Here is a 21,930-nt window from a genome sequence, read left to right on the forward strand (position 1 = left end):
AATATCAATGCCCCATGCCCCATGCCCCTTATCCAAAAAAAAAACAAAAATGAGTGGCTATTTTGTTGTTCGAAAGTAATAAATTTTCCTTGGCTTTAGTTTTGTTCGAGACACACACTTCTAGAAGTTCTTTCTTCTTATTAAGACTTCGTAGTATCTGTTGACCCTATTTTTCAAAACATTATATAAAATTTCTTTTCCTGACTTAGAAATAATTCAAACGACCTTCATCTTGGGATTTTGACCGCATAACCGAATTCAAAGAGTCTAACGCGGTCAGCTATAAAAAGAAAACTGTAAAAAGCAAATGGTCGTTTAAATTACACAATGAATTTAAACTTAGAAGTAAATAATACGAGAAGATTCAAAAAGAAACAAGTACTCAAACCATCCTCTATAATCTTTTCGTGTTCACTCTACTCGGGAGCATAGGGCCTCAACAAGACTCTTCCATCTTACACGTGGTGATGTCGGCATCTGCTAGCAGCTAGCACATGCAACAAATCTCTTGTATATTAGCGCACACTTTTCAAAAACGCCAATTGATAAGTGAATTAAGAGTGTGTTCCTATTATTTTTTTCAGCACTATATACTTTGTTCAATATATTCTACTCGCACATTTCCAGCTGACTTAAGGCGACTCGTGTGCAGTAAATTCGCTCCTCAACCAGTAGGTCATCATAGTCATAGTTAGTTTAATGAATACGAAATTAAATTAGGAAAAAACTTGTTTCTCATACTTTTCAAGCCAACCAGTTGCGCATAATTTGTGTAGGAATTCTAGTTAAGAATAACAAATTAAAGTTTTTTGCATTTTTAGAACCATAAAGTTTATCGAGAGCCATTAGATGCTTTTAACATTTAAAATGGCGCATTTGCAGATATGTAGCCATGTGTATATATATGTATGTATGTATGTATGTATGTTATTGGTTGCAAGGCATGACATGTTGCTGGTGGCTTTGTGTAGGCGCGAGTTCATCAGTCTGAGTAGCCATACACTTGAAGTGGTATTAGTTTGGAAAGTTTGTTTGTTTTTAAAAGCGAATAAGCAGTTAAAATCCCACAATCAACCGACTTACATGCTTGATATCTTGCGAGAAGTTGGAAAGTTTCATTGTTTCCATTTTTTATTTATTTATTTATTTTTTTTTTTTGTAGAAAAGTTTGCCCATATGTGTAGAATAAATGCTTGCTTTCATTTCTTTTGTGATTAGAAATATTTAATGGAAAACAATATAACAAAAAAATCGCCAAAACGCACTCTTGTGTGACGTAAAGACGTGCGTGGGTAGTCAAGCCAAACCGCACTTTGTTTTTTATTTTCTGTTAGCTACATTTAAAATCCATTTATTTCTGTTATTTGTAACGGTATGACCCCGTGGAACATATTTGCTAGCCTTTAAGCAACTAATAATGAAATGTCATAAATGATGCAATTATTTAATGGAGAGAGCGAAAAGCTTGTTTACGCATAGCTTTAATGAACTCAATTACATAATTGACTTTCAAGTGTTGGACTTGTTGTTGCCTGGCGATCTTCATGTTTGCTGATGAAGCACAAAATTTAGAGGTGTCAATGTTAATTGTAGGTCAATTTGTATTCTAAGGCTGCGTGCGAGTGCGGGTAAATTGCTACCTAAACTGTGAAATATTTCAAATATTTTTTTAGGATGTGCTATATTTATTTGGAGGTGCTATACGCGTACATTAGGGATGCTAATCCCGGGATCCCGGTATATTTCAGGTCACAGCTTAGCTTGTATTAATCTCGAGTTCTCGAAAAGTTTGAAATATCGAATTGAAAGAAGTAAAAGCGAGTTTATTATAAAATTTAATTACAATAAAAGCTTTTCAACTTTCAAGAAACTGGTTTTAATTTACTAATACAATACGGTGTACATTGATTTCATGGTTGGGCATAGTGCATTAAATAATGAATGCAACAAGCGTGGTGGTTAAAACAGTGAGAAACTGAAGATTTAATTATAATGAAACCCCAATTTTAACTACCACTACAAAATTAGTGGTAGTGCAAAATGCCCAACCCAGATTGATTTGTATCGGAAACTCCTTCATTAATATTTACAAATAAATCAACTCATTCAAACTGAATAAGTTTTTGTTGTTTTATGGTGTAGTATAAATATGTTGAGTGGTTTTGTTTTTGTATCATCATCTTCGTTTGGCGCTACAGCTCTGTGCGGGCTTTGACCTGCTGAAAAAAATGTTTCCATTTGATGCGAACTTTGGATGATTTCTTCCAGTTGTTTACTTTGAGTTTCCTCATATCGTCCTTCAGTTTCTCAATCCATCTTGATCTTGGTATATTTTTATTTCATCGTAAGAGTTTTAGCGTGAATTATTTTTCATTGAGCTCTTGCAGCGTCCATTCTCGTGACATGGTCTAGCCATCTGATTCTTAAAGTTTTGATGAAGCGCACAACATTCTCTCCTTTTATTAGTTGATCCAATTCATGGTTCCATCTTATGCGTCATTCACAGTTGTTGTCTTTGACTGTGCTAAAGATTTGGTTCGTTATTTTTCTTTCAAATATTTGGCGTTTGGTATTGTCCTTTACACTTAATGCCCACGACTCGCATCCGTAGCCCAAAACTGGTCGGACTACAGACTTAAGGATCATAATTTTTCACGGTCTGTCAAGCTGCTTTGATTTGAAGAGTTTTGAAAGTGGAAAGAATGCTCTATTTGCTACTTGTATTCTTTCATCAATTATGAGACTCATTGATTTGTCATAACTTAGTTTAAGTCCCAAATATATCCAAGATTTCACCGCCTCAAATTCATATGTTCCGATTTTGATTGTGCACTTTATTGTACACTTAATAATTTTACGATAAAACAGCATTTACATAAATATTATGAATTATAAAACCTTATTTAAGTTCTTGCTGGGTTAAAAATAGCGTATACATTTCTCTTCAATGACATTTCAGTAAAATAAGCAAATGCGGTCGGGAAAGAACATAATTTGTACGCTTTTTCTGATCTTGGAACTTACATAGTTAAAATGGTGGATCCTTGCTCTTTCGTGCAGTGCCACGCCCTCTCCCCCTCCGCCAATCATTCAAGTACTTTGGGTTAGTAATGGAAAGTATAGCTAAAAGCTAATGTAAATATGTGAAAAAAGCAATATTTTAATTCGCGCTTATGCAATTTAGTCAAATACAAACAAAAAGGTATAAAATGTTCTATAACTAATATAATTTGCGAAAATTCGCACTTCACTGTCATATCATATATTGGTCCACATGCCAGTCTTAATGTATAAAAGACGAGTGCACTACGAAATAAATTTCCACTCAAAATATTAGTATATGGGAGTATATCTATGAAAATTTGAAAAACACGACAATATCTGTCTGATTTACCAATTTGACACTCTTAACAACGCGCGAGCAAAGCAAATTTATAATTTTGTCTCACTTTCACCCTATGAAAAATCGCAGTGCATGTGCGCTAGATTTGCACAAATAGATAATGGAATCTAATAAAATGTGCGAAAATCCAACAACTAAAAAGACAAAAACAACAACAAAGAGCGCAACGAATATACATGTGAGAATTAAAAGTCAGCAACTTGAGAAATTGCACAAAATTTACGAACATCAACGAACTGAAATCGAGCGATACTAAATAGAGGGCAAGAAAGCAAACATAAATACAAAAAATAAAAAAAACACCAAAACCAAAGAATAACGAAGTGTATAAAAAAAAATTACAAAGTCATAATTAAACGATCAGTGTAAATAATTTAAAAAAAAAATAAAATAAAAATTACAAAAACGCCAAAAAAATTTTATCCAAATTAAAGCAACTGCTTAAAGGAATTAAAGAACCAACAACAATACAAAAAAAAAACCTTGCTACAATCCAGCTGTGGTGACTATGTCCGAAACTGAGCTGTATGACAGCAAAGGCAATTCCGAATCCTTCCTGCAATATGGCAACGAGAAACCACCACCGATCGTTGTTGTTGTCGGTGACGGCCGCAGTCGAGTGCGACGTGTGGTGCGCACAGCGACACGTCACGTGACTGTTGTCAGTTACTCGACACGACACAAAGAGACCCGCACCCATACATCGCATCATGTGACAACTGTGAGGTAAGACAAAAGAATAAAAAAAACAGATTGTGTTAATACTCTTATGTGTGTGCAAGTCTGAGAGCCACAAAAAAATATGATAATAAATCGTCAATGACCAACGACTGACTTGTGTTTTTTGGGCAGCCAAAACGTCATGAAGGGCCCAACAGCTGCCTTTTGAGAAGCGTCTGCTTCAACTTTAGTGTGAAACTGAAGGTGTTTTACTGAATTTGTTTACTTACAGTTTGCTATTTTTTGTTTCAGCGTCAACTACTGAGGGCGTTGTCCTTCTATCAAAACATTTACCTATTTACTGGCAAGCTCGCAATTACATTTGCCAGACCATTTCCGTTTTATGTATTGAAGGAAATATTGTTTATATTAACAAAATATAAAACTGAATGTTTGCTAACCTGTCCTGCCTGTCATGATTTTCATGCATCCTTTGGCCTTTTTGATTGTGCATTTCATTCGTTGCCTACTTTCAGGTGCTACGAGTATACTACACTGGAAATAAATACTGGAAGTGCATATAAATATAAAAAGTGCATATAAACAAAATATTGTTTTTTGGAATATCTACACAACCAATAACTTATTATTACTGATTTTTAGTTATTTCATTCTATAATTTAATTGATGAGCAATTTTACGCAAAGTATACTGATTTATTTAAATGAACTTGATGGAAATGTCAGAGAGTGGTTCCTGAAAAATCCTTATAACACCTAATGTTGCGGAAATAATATTTTTTCAATTATTTGTCTTCAAAATGCTTTCAGCAGCTTTATTATAATTTGCCACATTTTAGTATATTATCTTCTAAATTTCACTTCAATTCATAAAATATACAGCCACACACGTGTTTTTCCTTGAATCCAAAATATTTCAAAATTAAAATTAAATGCAAATGCATTTATAAATATCTTCACATTCCAATTTTAAACGAACACTGTGAGCCCATATACGCACAGCGACATATGGAAAGGAGACCCAGGAAATTGTCTTTTGAGGTTTCATTCGCGGTCACATGAACAAAATTGTTTTCGGCAACTTTCGTTGCTTTCGACGTTTACTTCTTTAGCATCTTCTGAAAAACATTTAAAATTCAACATAAATATGTTCCAACGTTTTTTAAATCATACCTACATTACTAGCAGAAATCATCCTGTATTTTCTAAGCAGCATTCTGATGTTTGTCATCGTTGATTTCTTCCATTTGATTAGAAACCAATACAGAACTTTCTCGCCCAAAAGGAGGAAACGATTGAAGCAACTATCAAAAATTGTTTTGCAGCCAACTTTAAGATTGAAAATACGAGTAAGAAGCACAAAGCGTATTGCCTGCCAGTACGGAAGACAAAATCCCCCGTCCCTCCTTCTCCCATGAACAACATGTTTCCCTTGCAAATGATGCCCTGTGTAAATGTGTATGCCCTTGTATAGTGGTCAATTACCGTTAAATTTTGACGGAATCTAGAAGGCTTAAAAACTTGTTGGTGTTACTTAATGTAAATACCTTTTTCTTTTGTCAATAATGAGATAAGATAAAAAACAAAAATTCTAATATAACTGAATGTCGCAAAATTCAAGCTAAAGTTAGATGTATGTATGTATTGGGTATGGGAATAAGTTTCAGTCCTTTCTTACCCAAAGTTATGAATTATGTATGCCATCTTTCAGGCAGCATACGGATTTCTCTGGCGAAAAGTTCGAGTTCCTTTGACTTGATCCATTCATTAAGCCAATTTGTGGTGCTCTCGTAAGAAGTGAATAATGAATAAAAAGTGAATAAGGGCTGACTGCATTGATCGGAACAGATGGTAATCCGAAGGGTGAGGCGAGATTTCCCAATTCAGTCCCTTTAAATATTTGCACCGATTTAGCAACATGTGGCCTGGCTTTGTCATGCAGCAAAATCAGTTTGTCATGTCTACCGTCCAATTTCAAGCGCTTTTCTTTGAGAGCTCGAGTCAAAGGCATTAGCTGCAGTGAGTAACGAACGCCAGTGATGGTTTCAGATGGTTTAAGAAGCTCATAATAGATAACACCCTTCTGCTCCCACCAGATGCACAACATAAGCTTTGAAGCATGAATATTTTTTTTCGCTGTCGATGGACCTGGCTCACCTGACACGCACCAACATTTCGACGCTTAGTGTTATCATGATAGATTAATTTTTCATCGGCAGTGATGGTGTAATGCAGAAAACCTCTTCTTTTCTGCCGTTCAGGAAGCATCTGATACGTCACCAAACGTCTCTCGAGATCTCTCCCTCCTTCAATGGATGTGGCACTCAGTTATCTGTTACGTTTACCGACGGTTGATCTGTCAACATCGAACTCTTCAGACATATCATTAAGGGTTCGACAAGCTTCTTCATACAATAAATGTTGTGGTTGTGGTTGAGTATCTTCGAATTTTTTCGGTGCCCTTTCGCGATCTTCATCAGTCACGTCGAAATTGCCACTTTAAAAGCGCCGGAACCACTTTTTACAAGTTGTATTTGATGAAGCGTGATTACCGATAACGTTTCAGTTGTACTTTTCTTTAAAAGGTAATAATGAAGCATGACTTTCCGCAAATGCTGTTTTTTTCGGGACGAACAGAGACATTTTTCGTCAGATAAAAAGGTATCTTTACGCTTCAAACGAATGTGAACTACTGCGATCGAGACCTTACAAAATACACCTTCAAATCATCAGTATATTACTAAAGCGAACACAAAAATAGTATCAGCAGCGGCACCCCGGAAGCTTATTCCAATACTTATATATGCGTATATGTGTTATCCATATTATAGGTATATAAATATTATAGATTGGCTCTCTTACGCCCTTTATTGGGCATTTGGACGAGCTCTCTTCCTTCTAGGCTCAACGCAATTAATTTTGATTTTCACTCCATGCAAAAGGCAAAATGAAATTTTTTTCCAGAATAAACAAAAATATGAAATTTTTATGCCTGAGGTTGAAAATTCTTAACACGAGCTGAGATAGTAGTGAGAGTGTAAGAAAGTTCTCACATCACTCGTTACGCTAATGATTATGAGAACTGATGAAAATAATGGTGAAAAGATTTCACAGCTGAGCTCTTGAACAGAGCGTTATTCGGCTCTGAACGAATTTGAAAGAATCGGCTGATGGGCTGAAGTCTCTTCTGTTCGCGAAACGGTTCGTTTACAAAAAAACTTGGATTGTGTTGGTGATATACGAAAAAAATCTACCAATGACACTGCGTTGCGGTCTGAACAACAACTGATTGGAAGTACCTGTGTGTGAATACATGTGAAATGGTCATGCAGAGTTCGGCTGCCGAATCTCACAAGTGACGTGACAGCAAAGTTCCCCTTACAATGTTCCTTTTCACTATAGCTAAATAGCAAACGTGGTAATCTATCACCCTTGATAAGATCTGATGCAAATTGTTGTTGTTGTAGTAGCATAAATATTCCCCCATGTGTCGCTGAAGTGACCGTCCTTTGCCGGGTATAAATCTAGATCGTTTCGATAACGTACTAGAATCGATTGTCGTGGGGTCATGATAAAAATTAATATTGTTGTTGTATTTGCACCATTTCATCAAGTCCTCCAATACAGCTTTTGGACGTACACCTTCTTCCAGTACACCTGCACGGTACACTCCGAACTTCACGCAACTTTGAAAATGTTTGATACCATCCCTTGAATAGGATTATACTACCCCGTTTTTTTTCGAAATTTTTTTTACTGATGCCTTAAAGCTACATGATAGAATTTCTACCTCACCTTCGATGAGCATCGCCTCTCAAGCTGAAGTAGGCACATGTAACTCCATTTTTGCTCAAAAACATTCTCGCAACGATTCAGTTGCTAAATTTTTTGGTAATATTGCATGAATTGCGAAGATTTCACAAGTTTGTTTAAAAACCGACTTGCGTTGGAAAGGCAAATGGAACCTACCTACATTTGTCACCCTATACAAAACTGATCAAAAGTCAATGACAAAAAGTCGCTGATCCAACTTGATTGTCTCGTCTCATGCTCAGTGATCGTTATAACATTCATAAGATATGTTCAGCGGCCGTACCAACTACTAATTAGTTTTACTATAAATTTAAAGGCAAAGGTTAACTGGCTCCATATTTTCATTATTAAATTTACATTTTTATTTCCGTTTTAAACATTTTTCTTATTTTCCGCAGTTCATAAATTTTAATTTATAATAACAGGAAAAGTGCATGCGCCATAAAAACTAATTACACCATTCGACATATTAAGATTTCCGATTAATATTCATTCCTGTGTGTTAATATTTATACTTTGCACTGATATAAAATAGTTCATCGAGTTAATCGTGACGATAATCAAAGTTAAAAGTTCAAAGCAAATTAGTTCCGACATGCATTACTCACCTCATTCGCTGCTGCTTAATAAATACACACACTTAACAATTATACAATTTACTACTCATACATGTACACAGGTTCATACATACAAATATTTGCATAAACCAATTTCCGATGTACATACATATCTTTTTGATTAAAAAACTTATGAGCAGTACACTGACTCTGTTGTAAATTTAACTGGTTCAGAACTAGCCTACTAAGGGAAGGTGCTAGTTCTCGATCCATATTTTTACATGGCGATAGCCTACAAAGTGGTAATTAGCGAACTCTGCCGAACTTTCGAACGCATTTGTATTGCAATTTATAAAAATAAAAATTAAAAAAATTGGCATTATAGACTGGGTTAATGCCGCGTTCGCAATAGCCGAGAGGGTAGAATATTGGCTTGGCATTCAATCAATTTTAACCTAAGTTTGACTCCTCGGAAGTGCAAACAAATTTTATTTTACTATTTTTTTTATTGCATCTAAATCAAAGTCCAAAAAATAATTGTTATGAAAAAAAGTTAACGAAAAAATCATCATAAGAAAGCTGTTCAGACATAAATTCACTTCCAAATATCAAAAAGCGTAAATTTTTTTAACTCTTTTCATATTTGCTTTCATTTTATATTTTGCGGTATTTTGTTGCACGTTCGTTGTTGCATGCCTTTTTTTGTGGCAAGTTCGATTTTTGATTTCCCATTCTACAATAAATAAAAACAACAATAACAAAGAAAAGTCGTTTTTTTTCTTGCTTTTGGTAACCAAATTCTTTATTAACCCGTTTGCATCATTCGGCAGAATAATCCGCGCATCTCTCTTATCACCAAGAACGGAATAATCTGCTATAATTTATTTTTTTTGTTAAATTTTGAGGAAAATAAAGAATTTTGGTAATCCTGTAACATTCTTTTTCATTAGAACAAACAGTAAAAGCCTTGCCGAAGGTATTTTGAGTACATCACGCATTTCGAGTGATAAAGCAAAAGGGTTAAGTATAAACGTTTTCTTAATGGCTTATTTATTTTTAATAATATATTATATTCGCCTAATTTCAACAAGCCTGTATCCACTCAAAAGTCACAACAACTGATACTTGCTGGATAGAAATTCGATTTTTACTACTCAGACGGTCACAATATGAGCTATATTACGTTACTGTTGTTGTAGCAGGAAAAACATTTCCCATACATGTCGGGAGAACGAACATTACGTTAGTGTTGTTGTTGTTATATTGCCGTAACAGCATGAAACACTCTCCAAACATTTCTTCTGTTAGAGTGACAGTTGTTGACCGTCCCGGTAGCGTAATTCCGACAGTTGTTTTAACTGTTGCTAGAGCCAAATTGAGCACCAACTGTTCCACTTTACACCCGTTCTACACTAGTTCGCTGACAGTCACGAATTGTACAGTACGAAAGTAGCTCTTAGGGCACTGCCTTCGTTTTTACTTCATGCACTTATGGATGTAAGTAATTTTATTCCTATTTGTATGCATTCACAGTGGATTAAATGTAGTCGTACGTCGACGGCTCACTTGCGGCTTGCTTCAAAGTTTAGCAACTGGTGGCCACTACAACTTGTTGCATATTAATAGGTGAACGTATGAGAGTGTGAGTGCACATGTGTGTGTCAATAGAATTTTCCTTTCTCTAATTATATTTGTTTACCTCCACGGCGATACTTATACAATGCGCACAAACATATGTGTATGTATGTATTCAAATAGATTATTTTTTATTTCAATGTGCTCATGTAAATACATACATATGTACATGCTGCGGTACATTCTGATATATGAATTTCTCTATAATTAACAATAAGTGCACGTTCACGAGTACATGCACCACGTGATGGGCTAGAGATCCTATACCGGATCACAAATACATACATAAATACGAGGATGTTTGTATATTTGTGCATGCAATATACGCGTTGAAATGCAATCACTCTGTAGCTCATAAGTAATGCATACATACATACATACAGATGGGTATCCACCAAAAAGGCCATATGGTGTCGCCCTGCATTGGAGGGGCTCTAGTACCTTTGAGAAGGCCTTGTGTCTATTTACATCTGTTTATATAGGCGTGCATACATATGTACATATATACAGGGTGAGCTAAGAGCAATGTTAACTCATTTTTTTACATATTAAATACATTTCAAGGAAATTAGGGCACTATGTGTGAAATTTGTCAACAGATAAATGCCAACCATTTTGCGCGATACAGAAATTAACTTGTTTAGCGCGTTCTCCTTTACAATTCTGGTTGTAGGCACCGTATGTTGTCTCGAATATTTCGGCCCGACGATCTAATAGTTTATTAACATACACTTTTTATCGGGTAATTTTTTAATTGCATGAGAACTATCGATATCGATAACTATGATTTGACAACTGCGAATGGCAAACTGTGTTGGCATTTCTGTTCAGTAAGGTTTGGCAAGTCTTCATGAATCGTTTAACGCCAGAGCAACGCTTCCGAATTATGGAAATTTACTTTGAAAAAAAAATTAAATAAATAAATATGTTCGCGAAGTATTGAAGAAGACGCCGAAATATCGATTCGTTCTTGTTCTCAACCTATTGGTCTTTGTCCTTTCACTACGTGGAAAGGTTTACGTAACCATCTTGGCTTACGTGCCTATAAAATACTGCTCGTGGATAAATTGAAGCCAAATGACCATATTTTGCGTGGTATTTTTGCTAATTTTGCTCATTTAGATTTATTATTCAGATTAATTGGAAAAAGTAGTCAAAAATTGGACTGTTCTAATGGAAGATGTGAAATATTCAAAAAGTAAATGCAATGAATTTATCTATCAGTACACTTAATCACCAATTGTGAGGCATTAGGTCACAGGAGACACAGAATCCTGGGCTCGTACCTACTGGAGGATTAAAACTTAAAAATGCTCCCTCCTAAGGAGCTCCCAATACAAAATAATTAAAATTATGCACTTAGGACACAATAGATCAATTTGGTCGCAGTGCATAAAGGCCTTAGCCTAACCCGTACAACCGTTACGAATATTTTAAATATCCCCTAAAAAACTGTGTCGAGTGCAATTAAATCTAGTGAAAGAGGTGGCCAACGGAAATCAGATTTTTTTTTTTAATTTTGTATTTTGCCTTGCCTTGTACGCAGTCATTGTTCTGTAATAAGCGTCGGAAATCGGTTGGCTGATACCTTTTTCATCGCTTAAAATCGCTCCAAATAGTGCATCTGGATAAGTATAACTAATGTTGATCGGCCACTAAACTCCGTCCCTCAAAAACGGCCGACTAAATTCCTATTCATGAAGGTTGTAAACGCTATTCTTTAATTAAAAGACCAAAATTTTGCTGTTCTGAGCTAACAATTGATCGTTGCTAAGAATATAAAAAATCGATGATTTTAATACGTTGTTGTGCACTTTATGTGTCTAAAACAAGCATCCAAGAATTCAATTATAATCTGCAAAAAAATAATTATTAGTAAATAAAAAAGCTATTCGTATCTGTCACTAAAATAAAAAAATGAATTACAGGCGTACACTTCTGTTAGGTGTTTGACCGAGCTCCTTCTCCTATTTGTGGTGTACGTCCTAATGTTGTTCCACAAATGGCCTACAATTGGTTGGTCATATTTGGCCCGCCCTATACAAGGTGGCGCAAAATTAATCATCATTGGGGAAGATTATAATTTTTGGAAATTGCGTCGACATTTGACGCGTGTGAACTAGACAGCTGTAGTATACAGACAGGCAGACAATGGAGCGTGGAAAACTCAAAATAAGGATTTTCATCACTCAAAATCAAATTTTTTTTTATTGTATTCAGTAAAAAAGTTAGTTATTCTTAATTTTATTAATTTTGTTATTTATTTATTAATTTTGCGCCACCTTGTATATATTTTATAAATGGATATACATATACCAGCGTTCGTGTACGAAGGCACGCATTTATTAATCTCATCTGTGAATGCCCTTTTTGCTCTGCCCATCCATTCGTTCGCTTAATTGCGTATCTGTACTAAATGTACCTACATATTCATGTATGTATATTTGTATAATTGTAGGTGCACCAGCAGATGTTTTGCTTTCATCTGATACCTTTCACAAAAAAGTAGAAAAAATCGCTATACACCACACATCACACACCAGCTACACCAACACAAAATATCCTTTTCTCGCTATGCTGCCACGTTGATTTATAAAAATCAAAAGGGAACAAAAATGCTTTTGCATGTGTGTGTGTGTGTGTGCGCGCGCGTCCTGCTTGTTATGTTGTGCAAGCATTTGTGGCGCAGGATCAGCTTATAGTTGTTCCAATTGGTCTTTTCATCTTCATCTTTTTTTGTTTTGGTTTTTCGCTGGTACCTGCTATGGGTGTGTTTCGTCTGCCTACAGCCACACTGACGTACAAAGAAACATACATATGTGTGCGCGCAACGCCAGGTGCAGTTGCTTTCTGTTTTATATGGCTTTGTTTGGCCAAAACTGATGCACCTTTTGCCACATTTTTTTCTTGTACTCTTTTTGTTCTTGTTGCTTTAATTTTGTATTATTGCTGCTTGTGATCGTGCTTCTGTGCCAGAGTAATGCTTTTATTGTCTGAAATGTGCATATTTTTATTATTTCGTTTACTTTATCATACGTCAATCCTAATTGAATGAATGCTGATTTGCTTTTAAGGATACTCCCGTTGTGATGGTATTCGCTGGAAGTGTATTTGTAAACGGAAAAAACTTGCAATTCAATGCATTTTAATTTTTATTTGTAATTTTGTTTTTAGAAGTACATCCAATTTTTCATTGGTTTTGCCAATTGAAATTCCTAAAATATTATAAAAAATAATTTTTAATTTAATGCTGCAATAACAGCTCTGGGTAAAGCAAATTCTCTGTATATTAAAGAGTGCTCAAATAGGATTTGAAAGTCTTTTGAATGAAGAGAATTTTTAGGGTGAAAATCTAATTTTTATGAATTTCTGTTGCTTGTAGTAAAATTTATTATCCTTCGTAGAACTTTTGGCAATTAACTCTTCGTTCGCATATGCAGTGATTAGCAGTAAATCCACAAAAAATAATCTATACCCGTTCACATATGGCAGATTAGCCGCAAAATTGACAAATAGCTGGCAAGACTGTTCTCATTTCGCTTCGATTTTTATTTCTTATTATTTATATTATGCATTAATACATAAAAAAAAAATAAAAATAAAAAAAATATAAATAAATACATATTTATTTAAATACCTGTACAAAAAATATTTATTCATAAGTTTTTAAGTGGATATGTTTGTACTCGTATATGCACCTCAAACGTAATTATTTATTTCCTGTTGCATTAAATTATTAATTTATTCTGAATTTATTATGAAAAACACGCGTATTTCACGTCTCACTGCTATTTTACTAGATTTAACCTTGCACTGGTTTTCTTCACTTCACTTTACTTTGACAAACAAATAGACAATTTTCCTTTTCCAATAGCTTTACTCTGTCAATATTTCAGTACATAAGGATACCCATTTCTCGCCTTAATGACGGTTCATAATTATATGTCGGCTGCGAAGATCTCTGTTTTTATACGTTTTTTTTTTTTGTAAATCCACAACGGATGTGCTAGCTCATTATACACTCGGAGGGTTGTTTAAGGTGACCATATGAAGAAAACAAAGACCAGCGTTAAATCGTTAATAGAAGAGCCACGCAGAACTTTTATGTGAGGGGCATTATTTAGCTTAATTGATTGGAATTATGTAATTACAAGTTTTTAATAGTGATTTTTTCTACTGAAATGTATTTCTAGTTAATACTTAAGCGGTTCACAAGTCGTACTATTTGTCGTGTATCTTACTACTGGGCTATGGCATAGAAGGTTGGACAATGACAATATCCAATGAGGCATTCCTTGAAGTGTTTGAGAGAAAGATTTTACAAAATATTTTTAGACCTTTGCACTTTGCCGAGGGCTGGTATTGTAGGTGTATGAGCTTTACGTCGACAATAGGGAATAAAGATCCAGCCGCTTCGTTGGCTGGGCCATATCGTCCGAATGGATATTCACGCTGCATCCTTGAGAGAATTCGATGCGGTACCAACTGATGGTAACAGAGGAAGAGAAAGACCTCCTCTGCGTTGGGAAGGTCAGGTGTTGGAAGGTTCGCACGAGAAAGAACCGACATGCGCGCTTTGTTAAGCCCGGCCAAAATCGCTTAAGCGTTTAATGCGCCAATCAAGAAGAAGAAGAAGATCATTATTACGGCTGTTGTCAGCTGTCGTAGCCGATTGGATTTGCGCGAGACTACCAGTTGATAGATTTCGAGTTCGATACCCTCTATAGTCATGAAGCACCAAAGTATAGGACCGTTTTTTTCTAAAGCGATTGTTGTGGCAATTTACTACGTGTCTAATAGCAGTCGACTCCCTTGGCAGGCAGTGGCAACCCTTCGAAAGTTTCTGCATTGGAAAATCTTCTCATAGAAAACTATCTGCCGTCCGGACGCGGCATGAAACTCTAGGTCCTTCCTCCTGTGGAACATTCACACAATTGGAGCAGGTGCCTGGCCCAACACCCAACAAAGTATGCTCTCAGGTACTAAAGCAAGCAGTATTCCTGCAAACCTACCCCTCAGTGTTAAAATCTTACTTATGAGACAAGACAACGCAACTTGTGAACTCCCAACTTTTTTTATTTCATATTCTTCCATATGCAGCCTAGTTTCTTGATTCGTGATCGCTTCACTCTCCCCATTTCCTTTTTACTGGCCACCTTTTGGCTGAGTAAGCCAACGCTCACACGACTGCTGACGAAATTATGCCGTGTACGATTGCCTTCAACATCACTGCGCATACGCAGCAGCAGGAGAAGGCACCACCACCACCATTGTCGCCACATTTAGTTCATACGTATCCTTCAAAGCGTACGCACCAGGAAGTGGATTTTAACTGTTTACGTGTGCTGCTAAATTTCAATTAAGAAAAAACAAATAAATAGAACGAAATAAAATTAATTTGTACTTAATTGCTTATGTGATGAACTTTATTAAATACGTCCAGTGCTTTTTTATATTTACGAAAACTCCAAAATGATAATTTGCATTTCGGGTTTTATAATTGGCGAAAGGTATGAAATACAGAAATATAACAAAAAATGTATTTAATTTGAAATTTTGAATTTTATAAAGCCTGCATGTTTTTTGTGGCTGTGTGTGTGTTTTTTACTTGTTTTGCTTGTCTTGGGTGTTTTGCAAAACAGCTGTATGTACTTAATATAAAAAATTAAAATTTGCTGAAAGAATCAGGTGCAACCTACTGCATTAGCTTTGCAAACTCCAACAACAATTGTTGGCTGTGACAATAAACGAAGTGAAAAGTCACCTGGGAAGTGCGCAATAAATAATAAAAAGCAACGGTAAAAAAAATAAAACAAAAAATTAGCGAAGTGTTGTATATATACAAAAGCAATGATTTCTTGCAAAAACTAAATGCACACAATCGCCGTTTAAAAAATGCTTACAAGTGCCAATGCAACTCATCGGGTCCAATCGAGTCTATGTGCCAATTAGTTAAGAAATGTTTATTGAAAAGAAATAACAATAACTATGTGCGTGCGCATATGCACGAAAACTTATGAAAATGTATGAAGAACATGAAAATATATGTAAAAGATACTAGAATCTTTTGAAGAAGATTTTGAATCCATAACGGTTGCCGCAGCAGCTAGTGGGTTAATGCGCGATTTTCAATCGATTGACCAAAGGTTTAAAGGTCAGGGAGATGATGTTACATCTATTTATAAAAAAATAAGCTCACATGTTTTGTAATTTTTTATGTAAAATGAAATACACTCGTATATGTAAAGAGGAATAATTTTAGAGATATCGGAATTTAAATTGAAATACCACCACGAAAACTCCAATTCTTATATATTTTTGTGTAGAATCATTCATGGCATTTATTTTTTAAAGATAATCCTTTTCAAATGTTGGCCGCGCCTGCGCCTTATTCGGCCATCCGTAAATACCAATTTTGAATTAGTCGCGACTCGTTTGAGGACTTCGGTCAGTATATGGCGAACAACTTTAACGTCAATCGAAGCTGGTTTATCAACGAAGAATTTAGACTTTACATACCCCCACACTCGGAGTACGCCAATCATTTCGCTTACCTGATCATTGCAGTGTATTTCAGGCGGAAGTCACTGCCATAAAAGAAGGACTTAAAGAAATAAAAACGAGAGTATTATCCACAAATGAAATCTTCATTTACTCGGACAGTCAAGCAGCAATAAAAGCGCTGGAATCAAAAACGCACTCGTCAAAAACAGTTGTAGAATGTTTTAAACTACTAGATGACGTATCTAAGTGCTACAAGGTGCACCTTATCTGGGTACCAGGCCACAGGGACATTCCAGGAAATTGTAAGGCGGATGAACTTGCTAGAGCCGGTACAACGCTCGATCTCGAACCGGATAAGGCGCTGATACCCATGCCTATAGCCACTTGTAAATTACTTATAGACAGGGAAACCATCAAAAAGGTAAATACAATCTGGCAAAACCTCACAACATGCGAACTAAGCAGACAGACATGGCCGAACTGGAACAGCGGTCGATCGAAGATCTTGCTAAGATTCAACAGGGAATCTATAAGAAAAATGATAGGTGTACTAACAGGTCATTGTTTAATAGGCAGCCACGCTAGAAGGTTAGGACTACCTTACTTCGATTTCTGTAGAAGCTGTCTAAATACAGAAGAAGAGGAAACAGTCAGACACCTTTTATGTGAGTGCGAAAGCCTAGCTAGGAGAAGGCTGCGCACCCTCGATACAGCATTTCTAACCGATGTAGCGGATATAGCGCATCTAAAACTAACGAAGCTCTGCTCGTTTATTAAAGCAACCGGATGGTTTGAAAGGGAACACGTAGAGTAAGGATAAGCTCCAGTGGTATCACAATGGACCTGCCGAAGGTCTAAGTGGGTCTTACGACAACCACCCTACCTACCTACCTACCCCCACAAATAAAAGCCCAAAGGTGTGATATCACACGATTTTGGTGGCCAATCCACTGGTCCACGACGAAAGATAAATTGCTCACCGAAACTACGGTGCAGTAAATCCATTGTTTCACGGGCTATATTGCAAGTAGAGCCGTCTTGTTAAAACCAAATATTGTGGAGATCAGATGTAATGGCTTTCCTTGAATGACTTCGGGTTGCTCTTCAGTCCAAATACGGCAATTTTTGCTTATTGACGTAGACATTAAGCCAAAAATGGTCCTCATCGCTGAAAAAATTCGAGTCCCGAAACGCGGATCTTTAGCGAAGTTTTCAAGAGGCCAACGACTGAAATTGTAAAGCTTTGGAAGATCGGCCGGCTTCAAGCCTTGGACTACTTTTATTTTATACGGATATAAAATCAAACATCCACATAGTGCCATAAGATAGGTCAAGTTGTTGAGATGGGCGCCGAAACAATTCTTCCGGGTCTTCGGCAAAACACTCATTTACAGCTTCTCACAATATTCTCCTCACTTCGGGCTGTGCGTCCAATAATGTAAAATTATTCTCAATTTTGCTGATGGTTTGCCGAACAGTGCGTTCGATAGGACGGTTTGTACACGATAAGTTGGCCTGAGCACGCGATGAACCCTTTTCACAGAGCGTCAATTTTCGTAATACAATTAAATACAATTTAAAAACGTTGTTAAGGCGTCAGTCTTTCCATGAAGAAATGACAATGAATTGTGAAGAAAAATATTTATTTAGTTTGATAGTAGTCTTACGTGATCGGGCGATAAAACCCTATTGGAAAAAGTACCTACAATCGGATCACCCTTTATTACATATTTTTCTGGAAATTCTAATTAAATACCATGGAATTTGAATGAAAAATTTGTGGAATTTAAAATGTATAAAATATGAAAATTGGATTTTACGGCTTCTGTTAGCCAACAAGCTACGCTTTTATAAAAAAATGAAGATTCAAAAAAGAAAAGAAAAATAGTCAAAACTGGTCCAGTGGTTAGGTAATGAGTTATACTTTTATAAAAAAAATAATGATAATTTCAAAGAAAAAAATAGTCAAAACTGGTTAAAATATTGATATGCGAGCTGAACTTTACTATTTTTGATTGAGATGAGTTTTTGGAGCGAATATTAAAAAAAAAAAAACATTTTTTTTATAAAAATTCTCGATTTTTGGAGGTATTATCAAACCGCTCTTGTTCGTGCAAATCTGCATTTTTTTCGGAAATACACAATAAATTTAATAACTCCGGTAAAAAACCTCAACATAAATTTATTTTATTATTAATTAATTTTATATTTATTATTATATATAAAAGTGTATCATCATCTTGGACAGACACCGCTTTTGATCATACAAAAATTATCTTCTTTTGCCTTCCTTACGGCTATTAAAAGTAGGCTTTTAAACCGATTTTCAACAAGTATTTTTCATTTCTCTCTCCTAATTACAATTTATTCATCATATCACTATATTGTATTGATTAATGTTTGGTAATAATATTTTAATAAATTTCAATTTAATTGTCTACTTGTAGTTTCCCACAAAAATCCATTGAACGAAGCGGTTCAACCCAATATGACATTGCCGCACCGCCGGGCTCGACAACATCCGGCTCCACAATGTCAACGGATTGTGGTGGCTACGTTTACCTGCAGCAACACTATATACCCTCGAGCTCTTCCAGTGCTGCTATAAATTATCCCGTCATGCCACAATCTCACATGATTTACCAGCAACATCATCCACAACAGTATGCAACCTCGTGCCATCAACAGCAAATCGCACATCAACCAGCAACAGCGGGAGCTGGTGAGTTAGACAAAACTTAGCAATAAATGTATGCACACACGCACACATACATGTGTATAATGAAATTGGCAAAAACAAAACAAAAACAAACGCAACTACAATAAAACAAAACATTATCTATTGTATGAGTTTAATATACGAGTCTGCCTTGCGAAGTACATAAGAGTACAATAGCCTTTGCATATCACACTCAAAAACGCAAATATATGTGCGAGTATACATATATGTGTGTATATGTGTATACTTACTTGAATATTCGTTCATTTAGCCTTCTATGCGACTACTGATATTACAGCTTAATTATCTTTTCGTTTTCCTGCAATTGTGTTTTTGTTTTGATTTTCTCACAGGTGGTATGCATCATGGCCAGCATGTGAGCTTACATCACCAGCATCATCATCATCATCTACTGCATGGCCATCATCATCACCACGGTGGTGCCGTTGTGATTGCAGGCAGTGGTGTTGGCACTGGTATGGGCGGCAGTGCAGGGGGTATTGGTGGCGGTGGTCCAGGTAGCACTTCACCATCGGCAATGCAGCAGAATATGCACAAGAAGAATTCCATACGAAATGGCAGCGATGTGCTAAAACGTGCACGTGCACAGACAGCGTAAGTTTTATTGTCTTTTTCCTTGTGTATTTATTTATTTACATATTTATGATTAAAACGGCAAACTAATAGAATTAAAAGTAATAGCTGGTATGGCCTCCATCTCCGTTGCCAAGTTGGTTGGTTCTTCATTAGCGGCACGACCCGGATGTATATCCGATCAAGGACTCCAACAGCATTCCCCAAACATTTATGCCGAATGTTTATGCACTACATGAAAAACAACAATGGTATCCATATAAGCCTATTATAAAAATAATTTGACTTTTAAGACCAATAAATTCTACTCTTTCAAATAATCGGAGAATAATTTTATATTTTAGTCAGTTTTGTAAAAATATAGCTAAGAATAGTGAATAGTTTGAATATTGTATTGATGTTATCCCCTTAATATGACGCCCTATGCTCCAATAGGAGTTAAAGGAAAAATAATAATTTAGTACGAGGTTGATAAGAAAAACACAGTTTTATGGTTTTAAATGCACTTTATTATTCAGATTAGTCTCCCTGAACATCAATACTTTGTTCCAACGAGATTCCAGTGTATGAGTTCTATCCCTGAAGGGCTGCAAAATACGCTTCCATAGCTGTTGTGACCTCATCATTTAATGAAAAACGCTTTCCACGCATGAATTTTTTAGGTATGTAAGTAAATGGAAGTCGCTAGGGACCAAATCTGATGTATACGGTGGATGATCCAACAATACTAGACTTTACTGGACTTTTGCAATTGTCAAAATGCTCTTGTGACACGGTGCATTGTCCTGTTGAAAAATAATTTGTTTCATTTGCCAACTGGGTCTTTGATTTTGGTCATGATTTTTTTCCTTCAGCTGGTCTAAAAGGTTACAATAATATTCCGGACTTATTGTTTTACCAGTTTGCAAGTAATTCACAAACAAAATTCCTTTCACATTCGAAAAAAGTGATGCAAAGAACTTCGTGGCCGATTTCTGGACACTAACTCGCCGAAGAACCAGGTTCACACAACTCTTTGACCTCTTGTTTTGATTTAGGATCATGATGATAGACACAAGTCTCATCCATGGCGGTGCATCTATGAAAAAAATCCACTTTGTCCTTTCGAATACGGAGAAAGTCACATTCAAATGTATTTTTGTTCCATTGTTAACGAATGCGGCACCCTTTGTGCACAAAGCTTTCTGAAATCCAATACTTCAGTCAAAGTATTGTTTACACTGCCCAATGATATGCTTGGGGCTTCTACTAAATCTCTTTCAGTCACTCGATGATTTTCTAATACGATATCCTGTATTTTTTCTACGATTTCTGATGTTGTTGCTGTTTTTGGACGTCCTCGACGTGGCTCGTCTTCAAGGCTTGTACGTCCACTTTTAAATTCAACAAACCATCTGTCAACTGTTCTTATTGATGTCGAAAAGTCCTTATACACTTTCAACATTCGTTTATAAATTTCCTATGCTTTTACAGCTTCCAAAAATATAATAAAAATTCAATCAATGCACGATACTTCATTTTTCCATTGTAGAAAATACTGTGACACGTCGATACTAAATGGCTTGTAAACAAAGAATGGATTAACAGATTCAAATGGAACTTCATATACGTTCAAATGAAGAGTATACCAATATAACAAAAAAAATTTAGCCTAGTAGCAATGCCATCAAGTATCAAACCACAAGACTTATTGAACAACCTAGTAAATGCCCCCTGAATTTTTTCCTTGGCCAAAAACCAAGTATTTAAAAATATTCATTTTGGAGGAGTTGGGTTGGCAACCAAGTAATTCCGATTTTTTTTTAGAAAATCAAAGACAATTTTTTCATGGAACTAAATAACTTTATTCTGTAATATATTACTCATTTTGATCAATGACCTTTTGCCATCTTTCAGGCAGCATCATAATCCCACGTTCATAAAACTTCTGGTTTTTATTAGCAAAAAACTGAATCAGGTACGATTTGACATCATCATCATTAATGAAATTTTTACTATTCAAGGAGTTTTGTAACGATCGAAACA

The 21,930-nt window shown here is 35.8% G+C and overlaps 1 protein-coding gene across 7 annotated transcripts in view; it reads left to right on the forward strand.

Annotated features, from left to right (window-relative positions):
• Nucleotides 1-21,930, forward strand: part of LOC128860457 (uncharacterized) — a 97,358-nt gene that overhangs the window by 64,707 nt on the left and 10,721 nt on the right. For 5 of the 7 annotated variants that reach the window (XM_054098000.1, XM_054097997.1, XM_054097998.1 and 2 more), the window contains exons 2-4: nt 3,473-4,129; nt 19,040-19,314; nt 19,665-19,926. In XM_054098000.1, coding sequence (XP_053953975.1) covers nt 3,912-4,129; nt 19,040-19,314; nt 19,665-19,926 — 755 coding nt within the window. In that variant the 5' untranslated portion in view covers nt 3,473-3,911. Of the gene's footprint in view, nt 1-3,472; nt 4,130-15,396; nt 15,599-19,039; nt 19,315-19,664; nt 19,927-21,930 lie in introns of those variants that run through there. The other 2 variants (XM_054098003.1, XM_054098004.1) reach the window with 2 other exon arrangements.

The sequence above is a fragment of the Anastrepha ludens genome, chromosome 4 (genome assembly GCF_028408465.1).
Source record: "Anastrepha ludens isolate Willacy chromosome 4, idAnaLude1.1, whole genome shotgun sequence".
Classification (NCBI taxonomy): domain Eukaryota; kingdom Metazoa; phylum Arthropoda; class Insecta; order Diptera; family Tephritidae; genus Anastrepha; species Anastrepha ludens.